The sequence below is a fragment of the Euphorbia lathyris genome, chromosome 5, assembly GCF_963576675.1.
Source record: "Euphorbia lathyris chromosome 5, ddEupLath1.1, whole genome shotgun sequence".
NCBI classification, from domain to species: Eukaryota; Viridiplantae; Streptophyta; class Magnoliopsida; order Malpighiales; family Euphorbiaceae; genus Euphorbia; species Euphorbia lathyris.
Genome location: NC_088914.1, coordinates 88,821,890 through 88,848,287, shown reverse-complemented (window position 1 = coordinate 88,848,287; position 26,398 = coordinate 88,821,890). Strand labels below are relative to the sequence as shown.

Sequence of the window (26,398 nt, the reverse complement as noted above, 5' to 3'; positions counted from 1 at the left end):
GATGATGGAGCTGACCAATCTCAATCTGAGCAAGCTGACCTCTCTGGAGATTCTGAGCAGGAGGAAAACAACAATGAGGTAACATCCTTACTTTTGCTTAGAAATGAAATGATAAATGCCCTGAGTGACTTATATACACTAACTAAGAAGTGTAACAAAAAGATTAAGGCACTCAGCAGGCGCTGCGACGAGATTGAGGAGGTCAAGCTTAGTGACCTCCGATATCTCCTCTAGGACAACTCAGATTTACATACCAATATGCAAATCTTACATAAGTTTGTCACGGAGGTTCAAACTGAGTCAAAGAAACTTAGAAAGGATGTCACAACTTTACAGAACCAAATAAAAGGTTCAACTAAGAATAAACCCCATGCTGAGTACTCAGGTACTGGTCAGCATAAATAGTTTACTCAATGTAGCTGTTGTGGGAAGAAAGGACACACAAAAGCTGTGTGCTGGCATAACAAACAGACTGTCCAATGTGACTTCTGTGGTAAGAAAGGTCATACTACCAAGGTATGCTGGCATGCTCAGCACAACAATGCTGACCACACTCAACATCACCTTCAAAGGGTAACTATGTGTGGCTTTTATGGTAAAAGTGGCCATACTACAAAAGTATGTCGTCACAAGTTAAAATATGACTTTGCACCTGTTTACACTAACAAGAAAGGACCCAAAAAGAATTGGGTACCTAAAAACGAATAGTTTAAAATGCAGGTCAACTTGACATGCGTGGAGAAATCAAAACTCTGGTATATAGACAGCGCATGCTCAAGACACATGACAGGTGATGAAACTTAGTTCATCACACTAGAGCTTAAACGAGGAGGTAGTGTAAGCTTTGGAGACAACAAGAAGGGCAAGATAGTTGGCTCAGGAACTATCGGAGGTAACCCTAAAATTGAGTCAGTCTCCTTAGTTAAAGGTCTCAAATATAATCTTCTAAGCGTGGCTCAGCTTTGCAAGAGTGGAAGGAAGGTTATATTTGATGATACTAAGTGTCAGATACTCGAGGGAAAAACAAATGATTTGATTTTAACAGCCCCTCGTGTAGAAAATGTTTACATGTTGAGTTTGGAAAAACAATTTTCAAAAAGTATATGCTTAGTGTCTAAAGAGGACAACTCCTGGCTATGGCATAGGAGACTTGGGCATGTCAGCATGGATCTCCTTGCCAAACTAGCTAGAAAGCAATTAGTTGAGGGATTACCCAAATTAAAGTACGAAAAAGATCAACTTTGTAATGCTTGTCAGCAAGGTAAACAAATCAAAAAGTCATTTCATAGCAAAAAGGTTGTCTCAACCAAAAGACCATTGGAATTACTACATTTGGATCTTTTCGGACCTATCCAGCCACTCAGCATGGGAGTTAAGAAATTTTCCTTAGTTGTTGTAGATGATTTCTCTAGGTATACTTGGGTCATCTTGCTGAGTAGCAAAGATGAAACATTTGAGATGTTTACTTCATTAGTCAAAAAGCTTGAAAATGACAAAGACCTAAGAGTAGCTCACATTAGAAGTGATAATGGTGGAGAATTCAAAAACCAAATGTTTGATGAATTCTGTGAAACTAATGGTATTAACCACAATTTCTCTGCCCCTAGAACTCCTCAACAGAATAGAGTTGTTGAAAGGAAAAATAGGACAATAGTAGAAATTGCCAGGACAATGCTGAGTGAAAATAGGCTTCCAAAGTATTTTTGGGGAGAAGCTGTCAATACAGCATGTTACATATTGAATAGGGCCTTGGTAAGACCTATATTAAAGAAAACTCCTTATGAACTTTGGAAAGGACGAAAGCCCAATATTGGATACTTTCGTGCCTTTGGGTGTAAATGTTTTATACTCAACATTAAAGATAATTTGGCAAAGTTTGATGCCAAAGCTGACGATGCAATCTTTTTAGGGTAGTCAACAAACAGCAAAGCATATAGAATTTATAATAGAAGAACTCAAGTTGTGGAAGAGTCAGTCCATGTAGATTTCGATGAAACTGACCCTGCAGGTAAGACAACTCAACCCATGGAGGATGAGCCGAACTCAGCTCATACTGACCTAATTGGAGGTGCTGAGCCATCAGCACAAGAGCTGGCCAAAGGTAAAATTGAAACTGAAATTACCTTTGCTGACCAATCTGTCCCTACAGAGATTGTAGAAACACCTGTTCCAAACAACTCAACATTACCCAAGGAGATAAAAATTCCAAGAGGACATTCAGAAGAGTCCATCCTTGATGATGCCAACAACAAAGTAATGACTAGAGACCAGCTTAGGAAATTCCTTTGCAACGTTGCTTTCGTATTAGTTCATGAACCAAAGAACTTTGCTGATGCTGAGCATGATGAGTAGAGGTGACAAAATGACACACGACCCGATTACACGACACGAACACGACACGGATTTTTAGTGTTAGTGTTGAGCTTAATAGGTAATGGGTCATTTTTGGGTTGACACGAAACTGACACGCTAATTTTTGGGTTGGGTTAGTGTTGATATGTGAACCCGAAAACGACACGAAATGACACGGATATTGAAAATTATTGTTATATTCTCTCATGTTTTTTATGTCACTTTATTAATAAAGATAATAAAATTATAATTATTAATTGCAAATATTAATTTGAATTTCCTAAATTGTTATAAACACATTACATAACCCTCTAACATGATATTATCGAACTTTTCGATAATTATTGTTAGCATACTAATCTAAAAATGATATAAAATGTTTAAAAACAGTACCAAATCTTCTTATATTTTTAAGAGTTATTATTAATATATACGCATAACAAAATTACATGTAACCCGAAAACACGACACGAAATCGACACTAACCCGAATAGGTTAACACGATTTTGACACGAAAGTTTTTGGGTTGGGTTTGGGTTTACTCTTTTTGACACGAACCCGAAATGACACGACACGAACACGACTCGAACACGATAATTTCCAGGTCTAATGATGAGTATTGGATCAATGCTATGCAAGAAGAGCTTGACCAATTCACGAGAAATGAGGTATGGGATTTAGTACCTAAACCTAGGAATCAGAAATCCATAGGAACTAAGTGGGTTTTTAGAAACAAACTAGATGAGCATGGAAATGTAGTAAGGAACAAAGCCCGACTTGTAGCCCAAGGCTATAGTCAGCAAGAGGGCATTGATTATGGTGAAACTTTTGCACCAGTTGCTAGGTTAGAAGCTATACGTATATTGTGTGCATATGCTAGTTTCATGAACTTTAAATTGTATCAAATGGATGTTAAAAGTGCATTTCTTAATGGCTTTATAAACGAGGAGGTATATGTTAATCAACCTCCGGGTTTTGAAGATCCAAAATTTCCAAACCACGTTTATAAACTCAAGAAGGCCTTATATGGCCTGAAGCAAGCTCCAAGAGCTTGGTATGAAAGGTTGACCAACTTCCTGCTGACCAGGAATTATGTCAGAGGAAAAGCTGACACAACCTTGTTCATTAAGAAAAAGGGTAAACATACCCTACTTGCACAAATCTATGTAGATGACATAATATTTGGTGCTACTGACGAATCTTTGTGTCAAAAGTTTAGCAAACAGATGCAGACTGAGTTCGAAATGTCTATGATGGGAGAACTCAGCTTCTTCCTTGGACTTCAAATCAAGCAAGGTAAGAACGACATCTTCATTAGTCAGTCCAAGTACACCAAGGAGATGTTAAAGAAATTTGATATGGAAGATTGTAAGACCATATCAACCCCTATGGGTACTGATACTGTCCTATGCAAAGATGAGAAAAGTAAGTCAATAGATAGTAAACTCTATCGAGGTATGATAGGCTCCTTACTTTATCTCACTGCTAGTAGACCTGATATACAATACTCAGTATGTTATTGTGCAAGATATCAAGCTGACCCAAGGGAATCTCACTTAATTGCTGTAAAAAGAATTTTTAGATATTTGCAGAGCTCAGTTGATGCAGGTTTGTGGTATCCAGCCTCAAATGACTTCACACTCATAGGATACACTGATGCTGACTATGGACGGGATAAACTAGAGCGTAAGAGTACTTCAGGAGGATGTCATTTCCTTGGAAGCTGTCTAGTATCCTGGTTCAGCAAGAAGCAGTCATCAGTTGCTCTGTCTACAACTGAAGCTGAGTACGTTGCTGCTGGACTCTGTGTAGCTCAAGTCCTATGGATAAAGCAACAACTTGAGGATTATGGAGTAAGAACTGAGACAATAGAGATCAAATGTGACAACAAAAGTGCCATTGATCTATCCAAGAATCCTATTCAACACAGCAGGATGAAGCATGTCAGCATAAGGCATCACTTCATCAGAGATCACGTACTAAAGGGTGAGATCAAGCTGACCTATGTGCCAATAAATAAACAGCTTGCAGATATCTTCACCAAACCCTTGGCTCGTGAACAATTTAACATACTAAGGGAAGCTATCGGTATGTCTAATCCTCTTCAATAATTCTAAGTATGTGAATAAATGTTGAGTGATTGTCATGCTGACTGATATCAATCTAGTAACTACTGCACATTGAGCTTAATAGTCTATGCTGAGTAGATACAAATGCTGAGTAAATATTCTGTGCTGAGTAGATAGACATATTGAGTAATCACCTTATGCTGAGTGAATGTACATGTTGTGTGATGAACGTATGATGAGTTACTAAGAGATAGGAAATCCATCTACGTAGAATTAAATACTCAGTATCATAAACGACTCATATTCTGGCAAACTGAGTAAATGCCCACTTGCACCAATAAACAATGACACGTGTAACAAATCATACCTAGAAAAATGCAAGTAATAATGAATACCCATGCGCCGAACCTGTCATAAATGGCAGAATCTTTGTCGATTAAAGTCCCAAGATGAAAACGGCTAGTTCATTAATGACTCAAAACTCTATAAGTAGTGGAAGAATCCCCACTCATTACTCTTTACGCTTACGATCTTCTGTAATCGAACCCTTCTCTCTCCCTAAACCTCAAAACCTTCATCTGCAACAATGGCTTCCGGCAAAAATGCCTAACGTCACCACTCAGCCTGGCCAAACCTCTGGCAAACCCACTCAAGCTGACCCCGCTGGTTCTTCAAAGCAAATAGAAAGGAATATGATCAAGGTCCATAAAAAGGTCAACAACTTGGAGGTTCTGAAGTGCAGATGGTTTTCTCCAGGATTCGTCACTTATGAGAAACCGTTCTGTGACTGGATGCTGACTACTTGGAGACCACGGTCAAAGGTCAGAAAATCACCATAACCTCTGCCTATCTAGCGACTTTGCTAGATTTACCAGACGAAGGAATAGAATTTAGGACAATAAAAGAGAAGGTACCAAAGGAAAAGCTTGACAAGATCAAGGGGTTCTGTAAACCCAAAAATCATAAAGGTGAAATACCCAGCACGTGTATGGGGCAAGACCAGAAGATGGCACACTACATACTGACCAACTTCATATTCCCCAAACTCAACTCAGCCTCATCCGCTTCCAATTTTGAACAGTGCTTCATATGGCACATGTTGACCTACACTCCACTTAACATGCCCGTCTTTCTGGTTGGGGCTCTTCAACGCAGTGGAAAGAAGCTCAGGCTGGGTTCTCTGATCACTAAGATCATTGAGGACAAACAGATTGAGACAATCAATGAAACTGATACCTTGGGAAATGAGATCACAGCAGCTCTGCTGGTTGGGTTATTATACAATCAACCATTGAAAGGATATGAAGAAGTTGAAGATGCTGAGGAAAATGATGAAGCTGAGCTAGCAGTTGAGCCTGAAAAGGAAACTGAGAAAGAAGTGGAGGCTCCTGTTGAGTCACCTAAGGAAAAGAAGAGGAAGAAGAGAAAGGCCATTGACACATGCTCCAAAGACATCAATGTTGTCCCAAAGAAAGTGAGACTAGTGTCTCAAGAAAAAGTTAAAGCTGACCAGGCTAAGGAGAAAGCTGAGTTGGCAGAGAAGAGAAAGAGGCCAGAAGAGCCTGAGGATGAAGAAGAGGGAACTCCGGAATCCCCTTTGATGAAAAGGAAGAAGGTTAATACCTTAAAGACAGTTGAAGTTGATCCCCTAGATTGGGTTGTATCCTCCAAAGGTCATGGAGCTGACCTAGAAAAGGAAACTGAGAAAGAAACTGAGCAAAGAGCTGAGAAAGCAAATGTTGAAAAAGAAAGGGATGCTGAGAAAGAAACTCATGTTGAGGAAAACATCCATACTGAGCAGGAAGAACATGCTGATGTTGAGCAACCTCAGGGTGATGTTGAGCAAAGAGTTGAGGAAGAAGAAAATGTTACTGTTGAGGATCATGTTGAGCAACATGAGCATCCAACTATGGTAGAAGAGACAGTTGATACTGATGAGGAGAACATTGATGCTGACCCTTCTCCTCCCAAGGAACAAAGGTTCAAGTGACTTAAGAAGAAAGCCCATAAAACTCAAGTTATTGATCTCCTTGCAGATTCTCCTCCTCAAGATATTGATGCTGAAATGTCCAAAATTCAGTTCAAATATTTCTCTCATGATGCTGAGCCTGAGTCTCCTCCAACGGATCTTGTGCAAAACCAAGCCTCTGTTACTCATATTGAGGAACAAGCCAAGACTCCGGAGAATCCAAAAACTGCTCAAGATGGAACAAATCCTGCTTCAACTTCATCCACTCAGGATGAGCAGGTCAACATGACTAACCAAACTCCACCTCCAACTCAGCATGTTGACAACTCAACTCCTGAAGATAATCTGCATCAAAGTCCAGTCACCAATCAGGGTAATCAATCTGGCAAACAGCCAACTCCTCCACCCTCAAGCTCAATTCCAGCCTCTGAGACAAATGCGGCTCAATTCACCTACTTGAATGCCACTGAGTCAGGCCGATGCATCATTGCCTCTGCTCAGTCCTTGCTTCAAGAATTGAACCCTCCTCAAGCTGATGCTGCTAGATCTTCTCATACTGAGTCCTCTCAACTGCCTGGAATCACTCAGCTTCTCAATGAACTAAGAGGACTCAAGGATCTAGTAAGTGTTATGACCACCATTCAAACTCAGCAACCAAGGCAAGACCAAATAACAAAGTTGACTGAATTGGTTCTCACAATGGTGAACCATCTGAACTCGCTTGAAGGCAAAATCCAACAACCATCAGAAGTTAATCCAGGGTATGCCACTTCCGCTGAACTTCAAGGATATTTTGCTAAGTTAACTGCAGAACTGACCAAATCAAGCGCACCTGGCAATGCTGAGTTTGCCACCTCTGCTGAACTTCAAGAATGCTTTACCAAGCTTAATGCTGAGCTGACCAGTACGCGTGACTTAGTATCTTCCTCCTCTCAGTGTACAATTGACCAACTGAGTGAAGCAGTCAGCCTACTCAACACCAACAAAGCACAAATGGATGTTGATCCAGTCTCCAACAGTCAACTCTTGAGCTTTTCCCAAGCAATTATGAAGGCAATGCACATCAACAATGCCCAGTGCATGTTTTATGACTCTGCCTTGCTCAAGATGTACCACCAATCTTTTGGTCAGCTCACCAGCTCGGTCATCTGGCTTAGCAAATCTCATGAATGCCTGCTCAGCATGATTAGCAGTTCTCTTCGGGTTCCTCGCCATGTCCAAGATGAAAGTGTTCCTATAATTGATGGCTTGCGAGAAAGTACTAAGAGGCTCCAGCGTTACTCAACTCACCTCTCCTCTCATGCTCGCACCGACACATTCATTTATAAACCCGATGATGGCAAAACGGGGGAGACAAGTCAAGAAGGAACTCAGCTTGCAGGAAGTACAGACAAAGGTAAAGGAATAGCTCAAGCTGACCACCAAGCTCAGAAGAAGAAGAACTAGATATAGTCTAGTCAATGTTTAGAACTTAGCATAGAATATCTCATATATGTTTTTGCTTTATCTTTTTGCTTAATCTATGTCAAGTACTATTTCCTCAATCTGGTCGATAAAATTGAACAAACAAATTAAGAAGTAAAACATACTCAGTATACATTAACACTAAAATACTTATGTAATAAACTGAGTAGCAACATACTTCTAATATTTTTGAAAACGGACTTAAATCAAATTAGCTCAGATCTTGAAAAATCTAAACATTAAATTAAGTCAGTATACACAAATGTCTTAAGGATAATTCAATTAAATCTTGGAAGGTTTAGAATTAAGTTAAGACAATATGTGCAACCCTTACGGGGGAGTCATTTCAAAAATATATCAATCATGGGGTAACTTATAACTGAGTTCCATAATTATGTATTTTGCCAACATCAAAATGGGGGAGTTTGTTGAAACACCTTTCCACAAGATTTTGATTTGACAAAATCATCCATGATTAAGAGGCAATTAAATTTAAATGCTTTGATTTAATTGTACTAATGTGTTTGTTCAATATTGAGTGCAAATATATATATATATATAAAGTTAGACAGGTCAAAAGTCAGCATAAGCCAAGCTGAGTGAAATGGAACTCAGCATGAAAGAATAGAAGCTGAGTGGAGTGGAACTCAGTCTCAGAAGTTTTCTTCAAAGTTGCCAGAACGAAGCTGACCAAATTAGAAGACTTTCAGAATTGAATAAACAGAACGGAGCTGACTAAGAAGGAACTCAGCATGGAAGTTGAACATTCGAAGATAACGAATGAAGCTGAGTAACAGTCAGGACAACATGAAAGATCCGTTCACTAAAGGACAAAGTCTGCAATCTTCTGCACCAATAATTGAAGCCTCGAAAATACACAGAAGACTAATTCCAAGAATCATAGGTCAATGGATTATTGGTAAAAGACAACTGGCACAAAAAGACAAGTCTGATGCAAGAAGACAAAACCTGACGCCTGAAGAAAACAGAGGAAGGGAATGGCGGAACAGTCTGAAGCTAACCAGAAGATGTTCCCTAAAAGAGCCGTTTTGGACACAATGGCTAAACCAATTCAAAATGATCCAGGATGAGATTTCCATCTATAAAAGGACAATCAAGAACCTTGGATCATTGGCCGAAGTATCAAAAGAAAAATACAAGAGAGAAAATCTTGAAAGCACTCAAATACAAAAAGATCTGACACCAACTTTTATATTCTCTGTGTAAATGCTAGATTGATTGTTTTGTAATCATCTAAGGTGTTCTTTAGTTGAAAAAGAACAAGTGTGTGATCAATAGGAATATTGAGAGTGTTGAGCTAAGTACTTGGTTGTAAGTATTAAGTGGTAGAAAAATCTAAGTACTGGGTTGTAGTACTTAGTAGGAGCTGAGTAGACGAATAGAGGACGTACTCTTACATACTCACTGACTTGTAAAGGGTTTGTGCTCTACCTTGAAAGAGCTCAGTATTGGATTGAAAATCCCAGGAGGAACTGGGGACTGGACGTAGGCAGAGAGGCCGAACCAGGATAAGTCGTGCTGAGTAACTTCTAAACTCTTTCTCTCAATATATATATATATATATATGTGCATGTGTTGCTTGTTGTATTTACTCAGCTTATAAATTGTTAAAACTGAAACTGAGTAAATCTGAGTGCTAAGTTGGAAGCTGACCTTTCAAGTGTCAATTCCCAACTCTCAAGTCAAGCAGTCTTAGTCAGCATAGAACTAAAACTGTCTGACTAATCAATCGGCCGTGCTGACCAACACGTTGAGTTATCAAACTCTTAAAATAACATTAAGTCAGCATAATTAAAAGCGAAAAAGTTACATTAGTTCCTATCCCCCCCTTTGGAACTAATTACTAGGGACCAACAGTACTGACCTCCAGCATCTCCGGTATCCACCGTAATTGCCGTTGAAAGTGGATCTCTTAAGGTGAAAAATATCTTTTTCTTTCTCTAATTTTGAGTCTCTCGATCTCAGGCACTAATCCGTTCCTCTTTTTGCTCTATCTTTCCCCATTTCCCTAATTGCAATCTGTTTCCATAGGAATTGTGGGTTTAGTGGAATTCCTTAATTTGGCAAAATTAAGAGAATTTTTTGAATATCATCTTCATTGCTCGAATCCGGTTCATGACTTTGGGATGATTCTACTCGCCATATTATCTCTGCGCTTCTTCAAAAATGCAGTTACAAAGGTCAGTTTCTTCAACTTCTATCTATTTTTGGCCCTCTTCATTTGGTTCATATCTGATTTAAACTACTCATGGTTCTTTAGGAAAATCTGCTCCTTACTTGGCTTAGGATCTTACTTTTTGTGGCAAGTGGTTGATGTTTTTGATTTATGAGGCGATTTTTATTTTTCAAAAGTATGTTTATATTCCTATGGCTTATGTTGAAGATTTATTGAGTTTAATTTTGTCAGTTACTCCAATTTTGGTGTTCATATTCCTTATAGCACATACTGTGAGCTCTTTAGTAGAAATCAGATAATTTTTGTAAGTCATAGCTTGAATCAATCCAATATGCAGTTGTGCTAACTTTTGGTGGCCAAATCCGTTAGATTTAGCTTAGTTTCTCAGTTTGCCTTCAAGGACCATCCATGTAATTGAATTTGGGTTGTTACTACCACATGCCAATTTTAGGTTTAGTTGTGTGTAGTTGGTTGAATTAAGATATGTTCTTCCTGTTCTTGACTAAAAAGTGTTTTCCAGTTTATAGAAGTCTGCTAACCGTGTACAAATTATTAAATTGGGTATTAAGTAATAAAATCTGTCCATCGAAATAGGTAACCTTAATTAATCTGTAGAAGATGAAGAGATCCCAAAAATAAAAGTGAAAGCAGCGTTAGATTCAGCGTTAGTTCTTCAAACAATTAAAAATTGTAACAGTGTGCAATTTCAAATGTATACACAGCTAAGTATTGGAAATTAGGCTAAGGTATAGCAGCGGAAATATAAAAATTTTAGCCTACTTCCTTTTAACCATAGGATCCGTTAATCGTTATTTCATATAAAGAGGGATAAGAAGAAATACCTTTTGAAGAACAATCTACCGTTGTTAAAGAAGCGCCCACAATTCTTCTTCGAGTTCCCAAGCACGAAGTATAACACGGTGAGGTTAAGTTAGAATCAACCGTATGAGATTCAACCAAAATAGATTGCCTCTAATTAACCAACACAAGATCAAAGAAAAGGGAGATAGATGAAATTAATCGATCGATGGAAGCCGTATGAATTCTTGTCCACGAACTAGGGGAGTCGAATTCTCTTTCTCTCTCTTACTTGTAATTTCGAAAATCACAAAGGGGGTAGTATATGGCTTGGTCGAAATTCATGCATAGAGGGGTATATATAATCACTTGTATCTAAACCCTAGTTAGATAGGAATAGGTTACTTAATAGGAATTCAATTCGGAAAAGGATTCCCAATTATTATCTCATTATATATCTAATATATCTAGGATAATAATAAATAACCTAATTGGATAATAATAGGAGTATATTAATCTAATTAAAACTCCTAACTTAATTATCTCTTAATTAATTTAATTCACAAACCTAATCAAATTAGGATTAATGGAATTAAAATAATTCCTTATTTATTACATACAAATTTCGGCCCCCTCTATTTAAATGGGCCTTACTGGGCTCAATTGGGATTCCATCTATTAATGACATCCATCTCTCTTTTGGTTCCAAGTCTTATGTGTGATCCATTAGGTTCCTACTACTTCTGGCCGTATGCAACTATTAAATTAATTTCTTCAAGAATTATATTTAATCCTTGCATAACGGAATGATGTACTGAGTATGTTATTGGCAAGTCTGTAATCATTCCCCCAGAGTCCGTTAAGAAGACATGTTGATTCTGTCGTTAACCCTTCCGTATTAGTTACGGTATAATTCGATCCTTTATCAACTACATCCTTGAACTGAATCTTATGACTATGGGTGATGTCAAGTCACATATAGCGAGACGTTCATTTTACTTGTATAGGCCGAGTCAACTCAAATAGATAGGTTAAGTGAAATCTGTATTTCTTACTCTTAAGCTATCACCTTGCAAGGATTTAGAGTCGAGTCTTCCACAAGCGATCCTTGGATGTATCTCCCATTAATCGGGAGTGATAAATGCTCAATCCAATGTATAACTACCCTGATATTACCTCCTGTGACACCCAACCTTTTCCGTTCACACCCCAGAGTCATCTCTGTTAAGGATCGTGGGACAGCAGGATCAAAGTCTCACATTCAGTAATTCAGGATGACCAATTAACATTCCTTTGAGTCTGAGGATTAGTTATACCTATTAATACCAATGAGATGAACAGGTAACAATGATGAATCTACCCATCCTGTTATCTCAAATCGGATCCCCAATCCTAATGAACGACGTTTCATCGGATCTATGTAACTGTCCAGATATCTATATATATGAAGCTTGTGAGATCAGCTTTCTGTCGGACAGAAGACATTGTTACATACAAGTCTCAACAGTGATATATCAATCCTAAACATATCACTTGACTTGGGGTGGTTTTAAGTTTATTAGTTTATTATAAAGTTTTGTCTCACTTCATGCTTGTATGAACACTTTATAATCACTTTAAACAAACTTACGGATTTCCTTTTATTAGACTTTATTTAGTGCTTAAAAGGGATTGCCTTTATATAGTTATAAAACATATATCTCATTAAAACAAATGATATAAAGAACAATTAATTTACATTAAGTTTGTATCCTGCAACAATTGTCTATAGGACACTAAACCCCAACACTAAGTAATAAAAGTGAAGAAGGAGCTCGGAATTCGACTGGTTTAACCAAGAGGAGAAACGGTGAATCAGTGAGTGATGGGAGAGCGAAGAAAACAGAGAACGGTTGGAGAGTTGATTAGAGTTCAAATGATAGTATCAGAGCAGACAGATTCGAGGATTAGAAGGGCTATGTTGAGGATTGCTGTTGGCCAGGTTCGTGTTTCACTTTTTCTTTATGTTTTCTGTTTGAATTGACAAGAAATGAAGTTTCATTTTTTAATTAAATGCTTTTAGCGTTTCCTGAAAGAAAGAAAACTGAAGTTGCTTGAAATTTTTACAATCAAGAGGAAAATCTATAGGGTCAGATGGATGTGCCAATTTTGAACCTATATCTTAAGAACTTAGATGACAAACTTGAAATATTCTTGAAGCAATTTCCTGCTTTTAGCGTTTTCTGAAAGAAAGAAAACTGAAGTTGCTTGAAAGTTTTTACAATCAAGAGGAAAATCTATAGAGTCTGATGGATGTGCCAATTTTGAACCTATATCTCAAGAACCTAGATGACAAACTTGAAATTTTCTTAAAGCAATTTCCTATTTTTCCAAATGCTTTCTTGGTTGGTGGTCTAGCAGTTTTTTTTTTTTTTTTGTAATTGAACTTTCAGACCAGGTATGCTCAGCTTTCAGAGATTGATGAGAAAATAGCTTGCAGAACATATGTTAACACATTTATGTGGTGTTGAATTTTGTTTCTTTGTCAGCTTCAAAAGTTAAAGGTGGAACCAGTTTTGTTGCATTACCTATCAAAGATTAAAGCTCTCCAATGTATTCAGCATTGAAGAGTGTATACATTTGAAATTGCACACTGGTACAATTTTTAGTTGTTTGAAGAACTAACGCTGAATCTAATGCTGCTTTCACTTTTATTTTTGGGATCCCTTCATCTTCCATGGTTGCTTCTCTATGGTAACTGCTCTTCTCTTTTTCTTCATTTTTCATGTCGTAGTGTTCAGTTTATTTCTCATTTCTTATGTTCTCTGCAAATTTCTTTTCAATTGTCCTTGAATCTGAAAGTTTGAAAGGATCTAAACTGATAGCTTTGTTTGTGCATAATCATACATGACCACCAAGATAGTCTTCCTTTGATTTGTAGTGAATGATCAGCTCCAGTGCGCGGCTTAGATCGTTTCTTAAATCGTGTCTTCCGTTGTAGATTCGAAAAGTTTCTAAGACGGTTTTCCAGGCATGCTAGGATTTCTCACTTTTTTGCTTTGATTTTCCGACATGCAACGATTTCTCACTTCCTCTGTTCTATATTGTAACTGCTCTTCTTTTTTTCTTCATTTTTCATGTCGTTTTCTTCATTTTATTTATCACTTCTTCTGTTTTTGGGAAATTTCTTTTCAATTGTTCTTGATCTGTTTTTAATTAAAAAATTATGATTAATTGACGATTATCGTTTCATTCTCTTTTACCAATTTCAGGTGTTTTTTCTCCTGTTTGACTGCAAATTGCTATATTCTAAACTCCGCTGCTGAAATGAGGCAATTTTATCATGGTAAAGTAACTCTTTTCCTTCTAATTTCTTAATCTAATTTCTCCATCAACTAAATCCATGCGTAATGTATAATTCAATTTTTTTTATGTTCTGTGTTCAAAGTTGTTAATATGTTAACAATTATCTATAAGGAATTATCACGCTCAATTAAATGAGTATAGAATTTTAATTTGAATTATTTGTCAAAAAACTCATAGGGCGGATGAAAATTTCACAGATTGGGGTAATTACACCCTACGAGGGACAGAGAGCATATATTGTGAACTATATGTCAAGAAATGGTGCTCTTCGCCAGCAACTGTACAAAGAAATTGAGGTAATCTATTTCAGTATCTGGGTGCAAATTTATGTTCATGCTTTTTTTTTTTTGCAATTGTTTAATGTTATATTTGCTCCAGGTTGCAAGTGTTGATTCATTTCAAGGGAGAGAAAAGGATTACATTATTTTATCTTGTGTTAGGAGTAATGAGCATTAGGTTTGCTTAAAATTAGTGCCTTTGTTACTGATTCAAACATGCTGCCGTATTTATGTTGTTGATGTTTTTGATTGATTTAAACTTGAGATCATTCTACAATATGCAGAATGGCACAAATGACCAGTCTGTAATCATTCCTCAGGCCGATATGATGATATATAAACCGTAGAAGCAAAATTCCAGGAAGAAGAGAAGGAAAAATAACCAATTGATGACCAAAACAAGTTAGAGAATATAGCATAATAAAACAAGTTACAGTCTCTTTTTCAGTCAGTTTGCTTCCTATATGTTCTTCCATTGAATATTCTTTATTATTTAGTTCATATTGTGTTAATTCGCACATTAGAATGATTGCGATCATAAATATATTGTGAGAGTAGAGAGGAACAGTTGAGGTTAGAGTTTGGAAATGAATTATGCAAGAAGTGTTTATTGCAATTGTAATAGGTTCTATCGAGTGTTCAGCAGATCACTGCGACAAGTTAAATATTTTCGTTTAGTTATATTTGGGTTTGTGGAACCAAAGATTTTAGTTGACTTATCAAGTTCAATGTTTTATATATTTATTAATATTTATATTAGGCACAATGAGTTTCAATATTAATCAAATTATATTACAAACTGCAAGTATTGTAAATTTTATTTTATTCGAATATACATAAATGGTAAATACTAATAATATTGATTGGTTATTATTAAATTTTAATTTTTTTTTAAATATAGTTAGGAAAACATATTATTCATCATTCATTATACAATATTCAGTAGATATATTAAATTTTAATATAGCTAATTCTGAATAGCTACGTAATGTCAATAAAAAAATAAAACGACCGTGCAAAGCACGGATCTAAAACTAGTTCTTGAAGATAATAGGTGGGAGGAGATATATGAAGAAAACTCCTTCATTAAATCTCAAGATATGAGAACTTTTACCCTTGCTCACTACCAGTTTAATAATTCAAGTGATTAGCCCTTAATTAATTCAAAATCAATTAATCATAATAATAATAACTGAAAACTCCTAGTAAAAGATAAAGATGGCAGTAATAGAAATCCACCGATTTTCTTCAAGAAAGTGACCCATTACTAACAGAGACATAAACATGAGCATTTCAATGGAATTGGAAGACAGAGAAATGGACTTCCATCCATTACTAATTGGTTCCTCAATTAATAGATGAAAAACACCATGGAACGGGGCCATGTTCAGGCTTAAAAGTTCTTGTTGATGAACATTAAAACATGTGAGAGAGTAAGTAGTTGTAAGATTAAGAATAAATCCTAGATATTGAGCAGTTCAGTTCAGTTTTATGCACACAGAGAAACCAGTTTCAAAAGGAGCGATTTTATCAGAGAAGAACAGTTTCACATTTGAGTCACTCTATTTTGTTTTTCAAACTTCTTGTCAATCCAAACAGAAAATATAGATTAAAGGAGGTCTGCATATAACTTGATGGCAGTTAAAGTGTGGATGGAAAAGAAGCAGTTGAGGAAGATGGAAAGATTAGCAGTTTATTATAGATTTAGAGGGTTGGAGAGAAGCAGTTGCTTCCATGTGAATCGTGAACATTAAATTTTAAAATAAATTTAAAATTATTTTTTTTAAAAATTAGGAAAATTACACATTAGTTTGCAGAGTATATACTGATGACATGTCAGCTTTGAAAGTTACAAATTTAGTATATAGTAATAGATAGATAATAGATAGATAGATTTTGATTTGGGTAAATTCCCAAAAAAAAACCCTGTGGTTTCACCGATTTCCAAATAAACTCTTGTGGTTTGTTTTTACCAAAAAAAGGAGCGTGGTTTACGCCGTTACCCGAAAAATGAAAAATGGGTTAACAGTGTTAAAAATGCTGACGTGGCAAAGGGTAAAGTTGGAAAAACGATCGTTTTTTTTTATTTATTTTTCTTTTTTCTTTCTTCTTCTTCTTCTTCTTCTTCTTCTTCTTCTTCTTCTTCTTCTTCTTCTTCCTCTCTCTCTTCCCTTCTTTTTTTTGTTTTTTTGTTTCGATTTCAGATTTCCAAAATCGAAAATTTGAAAATTCCAGATTTCTGGAAATTTCCAAAAATCTGGAAATTTCAGATTTCCAGATTCCTGGAAATTTTCAGGAATTTGGAAATTTCCAGATTCCATATTCCTGGAAATTTCCAGGAATCTGGAAATTCCCAGATTTCCGATTAAAAAAAAAGAAAAAGAGGAAGGAGAAGAGAGAGAGGAAGAAGAAGGAGAGAAGAAAGGAAGGAAGGAGAAGAAGAAGAAGAAGAAAAGAAAGAAAGAAGAAGGAAAGAAAAAAAAGAAGAAGGAAAGAAAAAAAGAAAAAAGAGAAAATTAAAAAAATTCGGAATTTCCAATTTTACCCCTCATTTTTAACACTGTTAACCCATTTTCCGTTTTTCGGGTAACGGCGTAAACCACACTCCTTTTTTTTGGTAAAAACAAACCACAAGGGTTTATTTGGAAATCGGTGAAACCACATGGGTTTTTTTTGGAATTTACCCTTTTGATTTTGAGTAGATGGGAGAAGTTTGGGTATTCCATTAAAAAAACAATTTCTTATTTTTTGAGACTCAAACAACTGAATTTCTAAATTAAAATTTAAAATTTTAAAACTAAAAATAAAAAAAATGTAAAAATGTTATAAATTTTTTTTAGAAACTAGCATTGAACTAATAAAAAAAATTAAGGGTAAATTTTAAATAAAACCCTTGTGGTTTTACTAATTTTCAGATAAAGGACCGTGGTTTACTTTTTTATCAAAACGATGATTGAGGTTTCACACTTTTAATAAAACAATGACCTTTTGAATTAATGCTATTAAAATCATCTTTAACGACCTGAAAATGAAAATTTTCAAGAATTAAAGTTGTTCAATATCATATTGCTATGGAACTACATTTTCGATTTTCGAAAATAACCTTTTTTGGAACTTTCTCTCTCTAAACATTAACTTTCTCTCTTTACCAAACATTATCTAAATAATCTCAAAATAAAAAAGTTGAAGAATTAAAGTTGCTTTGAATATTAGTAGTTCTTAAAATATTTCATTTTTGAAGTCGTCAAGGGTGATTTTAATAGTATCAATCGAAAAAAAATTTATTTTGCTAAAGTTGAAACCCCCAGTCCTTACTTTGAAAAAAAAAAGTAAATCACAGTCCTTTATCTGAAAATTAGTGAAACCACAGGGAATTTTATTTGAAATTTATCCAAAAATTAAATATATCCCATTACGTGTTAAGCTTGTCCAAAATTCAAAATTTCAATATTTTGGACTTATTAGGTACTCCATAAATCCAAATTTCTAATTTTTGTCTAAATCCAAATTTCTAATTTTTTTTTACCTGTTATGCCTTTCTAAATCTAAATTTCTAATTTTTCTTTTACCTGTTAGGCCTCCATAAATCCAAATTTCTAATTTTTTTTTGGCCTCTTAGGTCTCCTCAAATCCAAATTATTAATTTTTTTTGGCCTGGTAGGCCATCTGAAATCAAAAATTTTAATTTTTTTACATGTTCAGCCCTCCCTAAATCCTATTTTTGTTACTATTAGGACTATTAAACGAAATCTAGCTTAATTTTGAGAAATTGTACATTAATACTTAAAATTGGTTCTTGACCATTCAAATTATAACACGCGTATATATAAAAAAAAATTAAACAAGTTCGATTTAGCAAGATTTTTTTTTTCCTGAATGCACATGTAAAATCGGTCCCCAACCGAGTAATCCTGTATTCGCCACTGGTTGTTGTTTTAGAAGCCTCAATATTACAGTAATATAAAGTTGAAAGAATTTTTGTTAGTTGAAATTTAAGGGTCATAATATTTACCAGTGGTATAATTTAAGGGCCAATTTAAGGTTCATGGAAGTTTAAAGGTCATAATATAGAGACTTAATACATCATTTGCCCCTGAACTTGTCCAAAATGTTTGATTGATAACCCTCTGAACTTGCATAAAATGTTCAGTTAGCCCCTTAAACTTGCGTAAAATGTAATCAATTGATCACTCGGTCGCAAAAAAGTAAGTTAAATGCGGAAGATGTATTCCACGCATCTTAGAATGTTATTACATAATTAAAAAATAAATTAAAAATGAAGTTATTATTTGCTCAACAATACAACTTGTCTTCTCTAATATTAGAACTGCATATCCCGATTTTGGTCGTTTTACTTTTTTTAAGACTCGTACAATACATCTTCCATATTTAACTTACTTTTTTTACGACCGAGTGATCAATTGATTATATTTTATGTAAGTTCGGGGGGTTAACTAAACATTTTATGCAAGTTCAAGAGGTTATCGGGATACTTTCAAAGTTCAGGGGACCAATCAAGCTTTTTAAACAAGTTCAGGAGGCAAATGATGTATTAAGCGTAATATATATTGTGAAACATATAAATCACATGATAATGACAATTCATTTTGATACCTTCGTAAGCAACTATTACTTCTTTGGGCATTACTTCTCTTATTAATTTGCGGGTTAAGGTGCAAAAAAACCCTTAACATTTTAGGTCAGAAGCAATTTTACTCTTAATGTCTAAAATGATGCAATTATACCTCTAACGTTGGTAGCCAAGAACAATTTTACCTCTAATGTTGATAATTTGGATCTATTTCAGACACTATTATAAAACACATATATTTTTGTTTCTTATTTTGTACAAATTGCATATTAATTCGTTCCAAAAAAAAATTTCATGTTTCTTATAATTTAATAATAGAATTGGAGATTAATATTTATAGATTCAGTGAATTTTTGAATTTTTTTGTCCAATTTGTACAAAAGACATTATATATTTCTTTTCGCATCCCAATATATGTTTGTGATTTGTTACTGATAAAATGATGCACATGTGAAGTGTAGATGACAAGATTCATGATTCAGAAGACAGTTTGATGAATGATTTCTCCAATTAACCCAAATTATCAATATTAGGGGTAAAATTGTACAATGTTAGACGTTAGGAGTAAAATTACTCCTAACCCAAAACGTTAGGGGCAGGGGCATATATAGTCCGGACCCCTCCGGCCGACGGAACCACCTTGAACCCGGGTAGTTTTAGCCCCCTGTCTCAAAATTTTTTTAATGGGGTGTTGAATTAGTACCCCAAGATGACCCATTAAGTGTTAGGTTTGTTCAAAATTCAAAATTTTAATATTTTAGGCTTATTAAGTGTTCTCTAAATCCAAATTTTTATTTTTTTGGACCTGTTAGACCTCTTTAAATCTAAATTTCTAATTTTTTTTGGCATGTTAAATCTCCTTAAATCCAAATTTCTAATTTTTTTGGTTTGGTAGGCCTTTTCAAATCAAAATTTTAATTTTTTTACCTGTTCGTCACTCCCTAAATCCATTTTTTTACATATTAGGAATCTAAAATAAAATTTAGCTTAATTTTGAGAAATTGTACATTAATACTTAAAAATTGGTTTTGACCACTTAAATTATAACACACATATTTACATGCACAAAAAAAAAAAAGAGCAAATTCGATTTAGCAAAAAAAAATTCAGTGCAAAATCGGCCCCCAACCGAATAATCCTGTATTCACCACTAGTTAGGGGTATTTTTACACCTTAATCCTTAATTTGCTAAATATGGAGTGCAAAGTAGAAACCGAAATACATTGGTCAATTTGACAAATTGTATCAAGTTCAGAGCCGAATTTGTTTTTTTTTTTCAACATTTTCACCACGCTTCAACCATACATTTTCCGCGTGATTGTAAAAAATGGAAGAAAATAATTCCGTTACCATCGAACATGAATGCAATACTTCAATTATTTGACTCATTTTCATGTTCGTATCGCCACGTGGACTTGCGGAAGAAACATTTTTTTTTTCATGCTCGTATCGTCGTGTGGACTCACGGAAGAAACGTAGCGAATAATCTTACATAGTGATGAAGTGACAAAACTTTATATTAACTCGCCAATACGACCATAGTGACTTTATCGACACCGGTGCATAAACACAGAACTTCAATGCTCGTGCATTTGCTCCAAATTTTAGAAAGGGTTAAGGTGTAAAAATACCCCTAACGTTTTGGGTTAGGAGCAATTTTACTCTTAGCGTCTAAAATGGTGTAATTTTACCCCTAATGTTGGAAGTCAAGAGCAATTTCATCCCTAACGTTGATATTGGATCAATTTCAGAAATAATTCATGTCTTCTCGGTCATGAATCTTGTCATCTATACTTCACTCGTGCGCCATTTTATCAGTAAAAAAATCACAAACATATGTTGAGATGTGAAAAAAAATAAAAAATATACTGTCCTTTTGTATGAATTAGACAAAAAAATTCAAAAAATTCACCAAATTTATAAATATTAATCTTCAATTCTATTATTAAATTATAAAAAATATGAAATCTTTTTTTTAGAACGAATTGTTATGTAATGTATAGAATAAGAAACAAAAATATCTGTATTTTATAATAGTGTCTGAAATTGACCCAATTTATCAACGTTAGAGGTAAAATTACTCTTGGATTCTAACGTTAGGGGTAAAATTGCACCATTTTAGACGTTAGGGATAAAATTGCTCCTAACAAAAAACGTTAGGGATATTTTCCCACCTTAACCCTTTTGGAAACTCATTAATGAACTCAAGTTTTCGAATTAAGAGTCAAAATGATCCCTGAACTTAGTAGCTAGAATCAATTTAGCCCAAATCAAAGTTTAAGTTCAACTCAGCTCTCAAGTTTGACAAATTTTGACAAATTCACCCGGATATAATCAGTTTTAATACCAAAAATTTATAAAATTTGCCAACTTAAAACTGAGTTGATACCTAAACATCGATTTGGGCTAAATTGATTCCGACCGCTAAGTTTGAGGGCCATTTTGACTAAAGTTTTCAAACCACAATTTCACAAAGTTGCAAGTTTTTCCAATTCAAATATTTCACAACAAATGATTCCATTTACTATCATATTATCAGGAAATTATACAGAAAGAGCAATCTAAAAAACTAGAAGAACAAAGAAAGAAACTTGATCTTGGAAACAGATTTAGTTACCTTTAATTCAACTACAAAACTTTCTCAATGATTGTAGTTAATGTCGTTTTCGGCACGGCCCCGATAACTGCATCTTTCTTTTCACCATTCTTGAACATCATCATTGTTGGGATGCTTTTAATACCATATTTGGTTGCAATAGAGGGACTTTCATCAGTATTCAATCTATAAAACTTCAGTTTTCCGGCGTATTCTTCGGATAATTCAGCGATTACTGGATGGATCATTCGACAAGGTCCGCACCACGGTGCCCAAACTTCAACCATCACGGGCCCTCCAGCTTTTATCACAAGTTCTTGCCATGTTGCATCAGTTACAACCGGAACTGAAAATTTCAAACATATTAAAACAATTTCTGACATGACAACACGATTTGCAGAAACGCGATAGTTATTTCTGTTGCATTATCATTGCAACATATAGATCACATACCACCATTTTGACACCTCTAACTTGAAAGGAAATTAAATGCAGCCGAAAGTTTAGCTCGAGCCTGGAACTAGTATTTTTGTACTTTTTCCCACATTTAAACCGCGGGGATAACGGAAGTAGCCCATCAAACTTGCCTGTGAGCTATGTTTTGCTTAGCACACTTCCCCCACACAAGAAAAAGGAAGATCATCCAAAACATACACTACATGTGTTGTGCGTTTATTCGTGAGAGGTCTAAGGTGTCGAGCCCTATAACGGCTGCAATTTGTCGATGGAAGTTAAGCAACAGAGAAGTCATGAATTACACGCAACCATTAACGACTAAGCCTGATTAATTATCATTTCAAGGATGGAACAGTGACTAGGAAGAGTACAAAGTTTAAATGTAGTAATGGTGGAAAAACGGTGTCAAAGCACCTCCCCCCTCGCGCCAAGAAGCTACCTTGGTCACCACCTTCTTTTCCCCATCTTGATTCGGTCTAGCTATCAGATAACCAGTATGACTGCTTCTACCATAGGTAGGCTTGCACCCTATCAAATGCCTTAATCCGTCTATTGCTAGCCATTGTGAGTCATCGGTGTGAGGAAAGAAAAGGACAGTCCTTTGATTCGGCCGAATTCAAATACCCCACCCCAAACTAAGAACATAGAAACTCTATGTTAAACATGCAGGCATAAATGGAGAAGGTTAACCATTAACGACTACGCCTAAAATTTTTGTCTAAGCAACACAGAAGTCATGAAATGAAGCACTATATACGCAACCGTTAACGACTAAGCCTGATTAATTATCATTTCAAGGATGGAACAGTGACTAGGAAGAGTACAAAGTTCATATGTAGTACTCTTGGAAAACGGTGTCAAAGCACCTCTCCTCGCGCCAAGAAGCTACCTTGGTCACTGCCTTGCATTTCCATCTTGATTCGGTCTAGCTATCAGGTGACCAGTGCGACTGCTTCTTCCATAGATAGGTTTCCACTCTATTAAACGCCTTAATCAATCTATTGTGAGTCATCGATCCGAAGCAGAATAGAAAACACAAGAAATAGTAGAGAAACGTACTGCCCAAGCATAAAGCTGATTACTAATTAAATTCCCTATCTAAACCTTCGCATATATATAACCTATAGTCATCTCTCCTTTCACAACGAACTCCAGCTAAGCCCGTAAACCATGTGTCCTTTAATTCCTAATTTACTCTTTATTCACATTATCACATTGTTTATCAAAGGCAGATGAGAATGTGGTCGAGAAACAGGATCAGGGCGAGCTTTTCTTTTCCTGCTATAAGCTAAAGCCAGCCCAACAGTCCTATGCATATGCCTAAATTATCAGCCCTCTCCTCGGGAAATCGATTCGCCTCAAAACAGTATAGAAAACCTATAAATTTCTCATAAGTTCAAATAGATACATCTATGGAAGGGATAAAATGTGAGAAGGTTCAGCTATATCCCTCTTCTTATAGATCAGTGAACACTACAAAATCCCCCACATTAAAACATTATCATAACATAAAGTTTTGAAACATAATAGAAATGCCACAAAATATTAATTCGTAATACTATACTACCTAACTCTAATTTGTTTGCACTGACCATCCCCGACTCCATAATCGGACCAATTTCTTACTTGAAGATGGGTTAATTGCTCCCACTGTCTAAAAAGTTCGCTCTCATAACATAAAAGCCACAAAAGATGAATTTGACAAGTGTTATGAAATAATCTTTCGAGGCATTTCCGTTATGTTTCCCAATTTTTAGAGACGGTGGATCAATTAACCCCATCTCCGGCAATAGGAATTGGCAGGATTTTGGAGTCGGGGCAGCGAGTTTGGTAAGTGCATAGAGTTCAGTGTTACAAAATTCATTTTTTAAGGCGTCTGCTCCTACATTTCCTACTGTAGGGAGAGTGCAATTAACTCAACAACAAGTTTGACTAATGGCAATATGTTGCACGGACTCGGAAACAGACACGGACATGGACATGGGAAACATTATTTGTAAAGCATATCCTTCATAAAATAGCCTTGAAACTACAGTGGAAAGAACACAAAACAGATACACAGACACAGACACGAAACGCAGAAACGCTACTAAAGAGGAGTGTCCGTTCAACATACGGCAACTATATAAATTCTTCAGAATGAGGTAACCATGGCATGATCCACTTCAGTGTTTTTGAAAGGAAAAAATTATAAATTTCCCATCTGGTAAGTATAAAGTAACCATCTTAGGTAGCCAAGTGTCACAGGACAGAGTCGGGCTAAGCCAATGTCCCGGTGTGGTGCCGACAAGCCATCAGCTAACCAATTGATATCAAGGGGATTTTTCCCCTATTAACTCTCAGCTGAGTCCTACTTCTGAGAGTGGGACCGAACCTAAACCAATACTCACTATTCAATTCTGAATACCATCCCACGAGATTCTCTCAGCCCTTGTAGGAGGATGCACTATGGGCCCGACGGCCACACAGAGTCCATAGGGCTACTTCCCAAGTCATCGGCTAGCCAACTGATACTGAGAGAATTTCTCCCTATAAACATTCCACCAAGTTCTACTTCTGCGAGTATAGTTGAACCCAAGCCAATACTTGTTATCTAATTTTGAATATCGTCCCACAAGATTTCCGTAAACCTCATCCCTCGTAGGAGGAGGGCTACGGGCCCAACGACCCCATAGTGTCCATAACACTCTTCCCTAAGCCAAGTGTATAATCACCAGACCAGGGCGAAGGAGATCCTAACCCGAAATAACCCTATCCCCTATACTGTCCTAATACTGACTTAGGTCTCAAAGAAACAACCATTGATATGTTCCATTCAACGGCCCAACGCATGGTGAAGCCTTCCCGTTGGGCCTACCGGCAACATCCTCCACCTTACACCAAACAAGCTTTCATTCACATGAAAATCCAAATGATAAAAGCTAAACTAACTAACAGGGAAACATGAAGTTTTAAGCTTTCCTTGTTAGTTAGTAGAACATCTTAATTCAATCAAATACTGATACTTAACCATTCACAAAAACCAAAACCCCAAATCAAAAAACAAGAATTAAGAGTCAATTTAGCCCCTAAAGTTGTCATAAAGCTCATTTTAGCCTAAATCGAAGTTTAGTTATCAATTTATCAATATTTGACAAAATTGAAATTGATTTAATCGTATTTGATCGAATTTATCAAATATTAACAACTCCGAGGCTGAATTATACCTGAACTTCTTCAATTTAGCTAAACATAACCTGTACAACAACTTAAAAGCCCAAATTGGCTCTTAATTCCAGAAAACAAAAATTGAACAAATTAAAAACAGAAAGGACAAAAACTTGCCATCAATTGCAGTCTCCTGAGCTTGACAAACAACCGATCCTCCACACCGTCGAGAAACCAAACAATTCCTAGCACTAATAGAGACAGAAGAAAGCGGTAATCCGATCCTCAAGCCTCTGAATTCCGAGAAGGAACGGGAGCCAGAAAGAGAAACCACCGGGTGCATCGCTGGTGAGTACGATTTTAGGGTGGAAGAAGACGAAGAGAAAGCAACAGGAGAAGGGGAATGCAAAGAAGCAGCCATGGGGGAAGAAGAGAAAGAAGAGGGGAAGATCAGATCAGAGATTGATGGAGGTAAAGTGTGATTCGGATATATATTGTTGGAGAAGGAGAAGAATTTTGGTCTGGTAAGGAAGTGAAGTGAAAGTTAGATGGGGAGATTGAAGAAGAAAGACAAACGGAACTGTACAGAGAGGGAGAGGGAGAGGGAAAATTGGGGAAGAAGAAGAAGAAGAGTAGATAAAAGAGGACAACTTTTTAAAAGTGTGCGAGTTGTGGCGGCGAATTTAGTGGCTGCATGAGTTGTTCATTTTCTTTTCTCAACAAACAAAACAAATAATACAATTAGCCAAAAAGTATTGAGATCCAACGGGCAAAAGTACACGATTCAATACATTAGCAGATAGTTTTTTTTTTTAAATAAAAGAATCACTTATATTAAAGGACTAAATCAGCCAAAAGAATATCGTTAAGGAACGGAGGTGGACATGCCCACTCTCCACGAACAGATTCGAACACAACCGACATTAGCAGATAGTTTTTTTTGAAACAAACAACAATTTTTATTAACTTAAATCAGAAGATAACACATCAATAATAAACGGTGGTGGACATGCCCACTCACCACGAACAGAACTAGAAGTAACAACTTTAGCTAGGCTATGGGCTGCTAAATTCGCTGATCGTTTAATAAAAGAGATCGAACAGGAGTTCAAATCTCGCAACAAATCACAACACTC

The 26,398-nt window shown here is 35.9% G+C and overlaps 1 protein-coding gene across 1 annotated transcript; it reads right to left on the bottom strand.

The window, feature by feature from the left end:
* Positions 1-21,529: 21,529 nt before the first annotated feature.
* On the bottom strand, positions 21,530-25,973 carry LOC136230090 (uncharacterized). Its single transcript, XM_066019028.1, has 2 exons — positions 25,440-25,973; positions 21,530-22,005 (listed from the first exon to the last, which is right to left on the bottom strand). Exons 1-2 carry the CDS (start codon positions 25,681-25,683, stop codon positions 21,692-21,694), a joined length of 558 nt encoding a protein of 185 aa, XP_065875100.1. The 5' UTR covers positions 25,684-25,973; the 3' UTR covers positions 21,530-21,691.
* Between the last annotated feature and the right edge of the window lie 425 nt (positions 25,974-26,398).

Coding starts and splice junctions, on each gene's coding strand:
- LOC136230090 (XM_066019028.1), bottom strand. CDS start 25,683: ATGGCTGCTTCTTTGCATTCCCCTTCTCCTGTTGCTTTCTCTTCGTCT. Junction 22,006..25,439: donor TCAGGAGACTGCAATTGATG/GCAAGTTTTTGT, acceptor TGAAATTTTCAG/TTCCGGTTGTAACTGATGCA.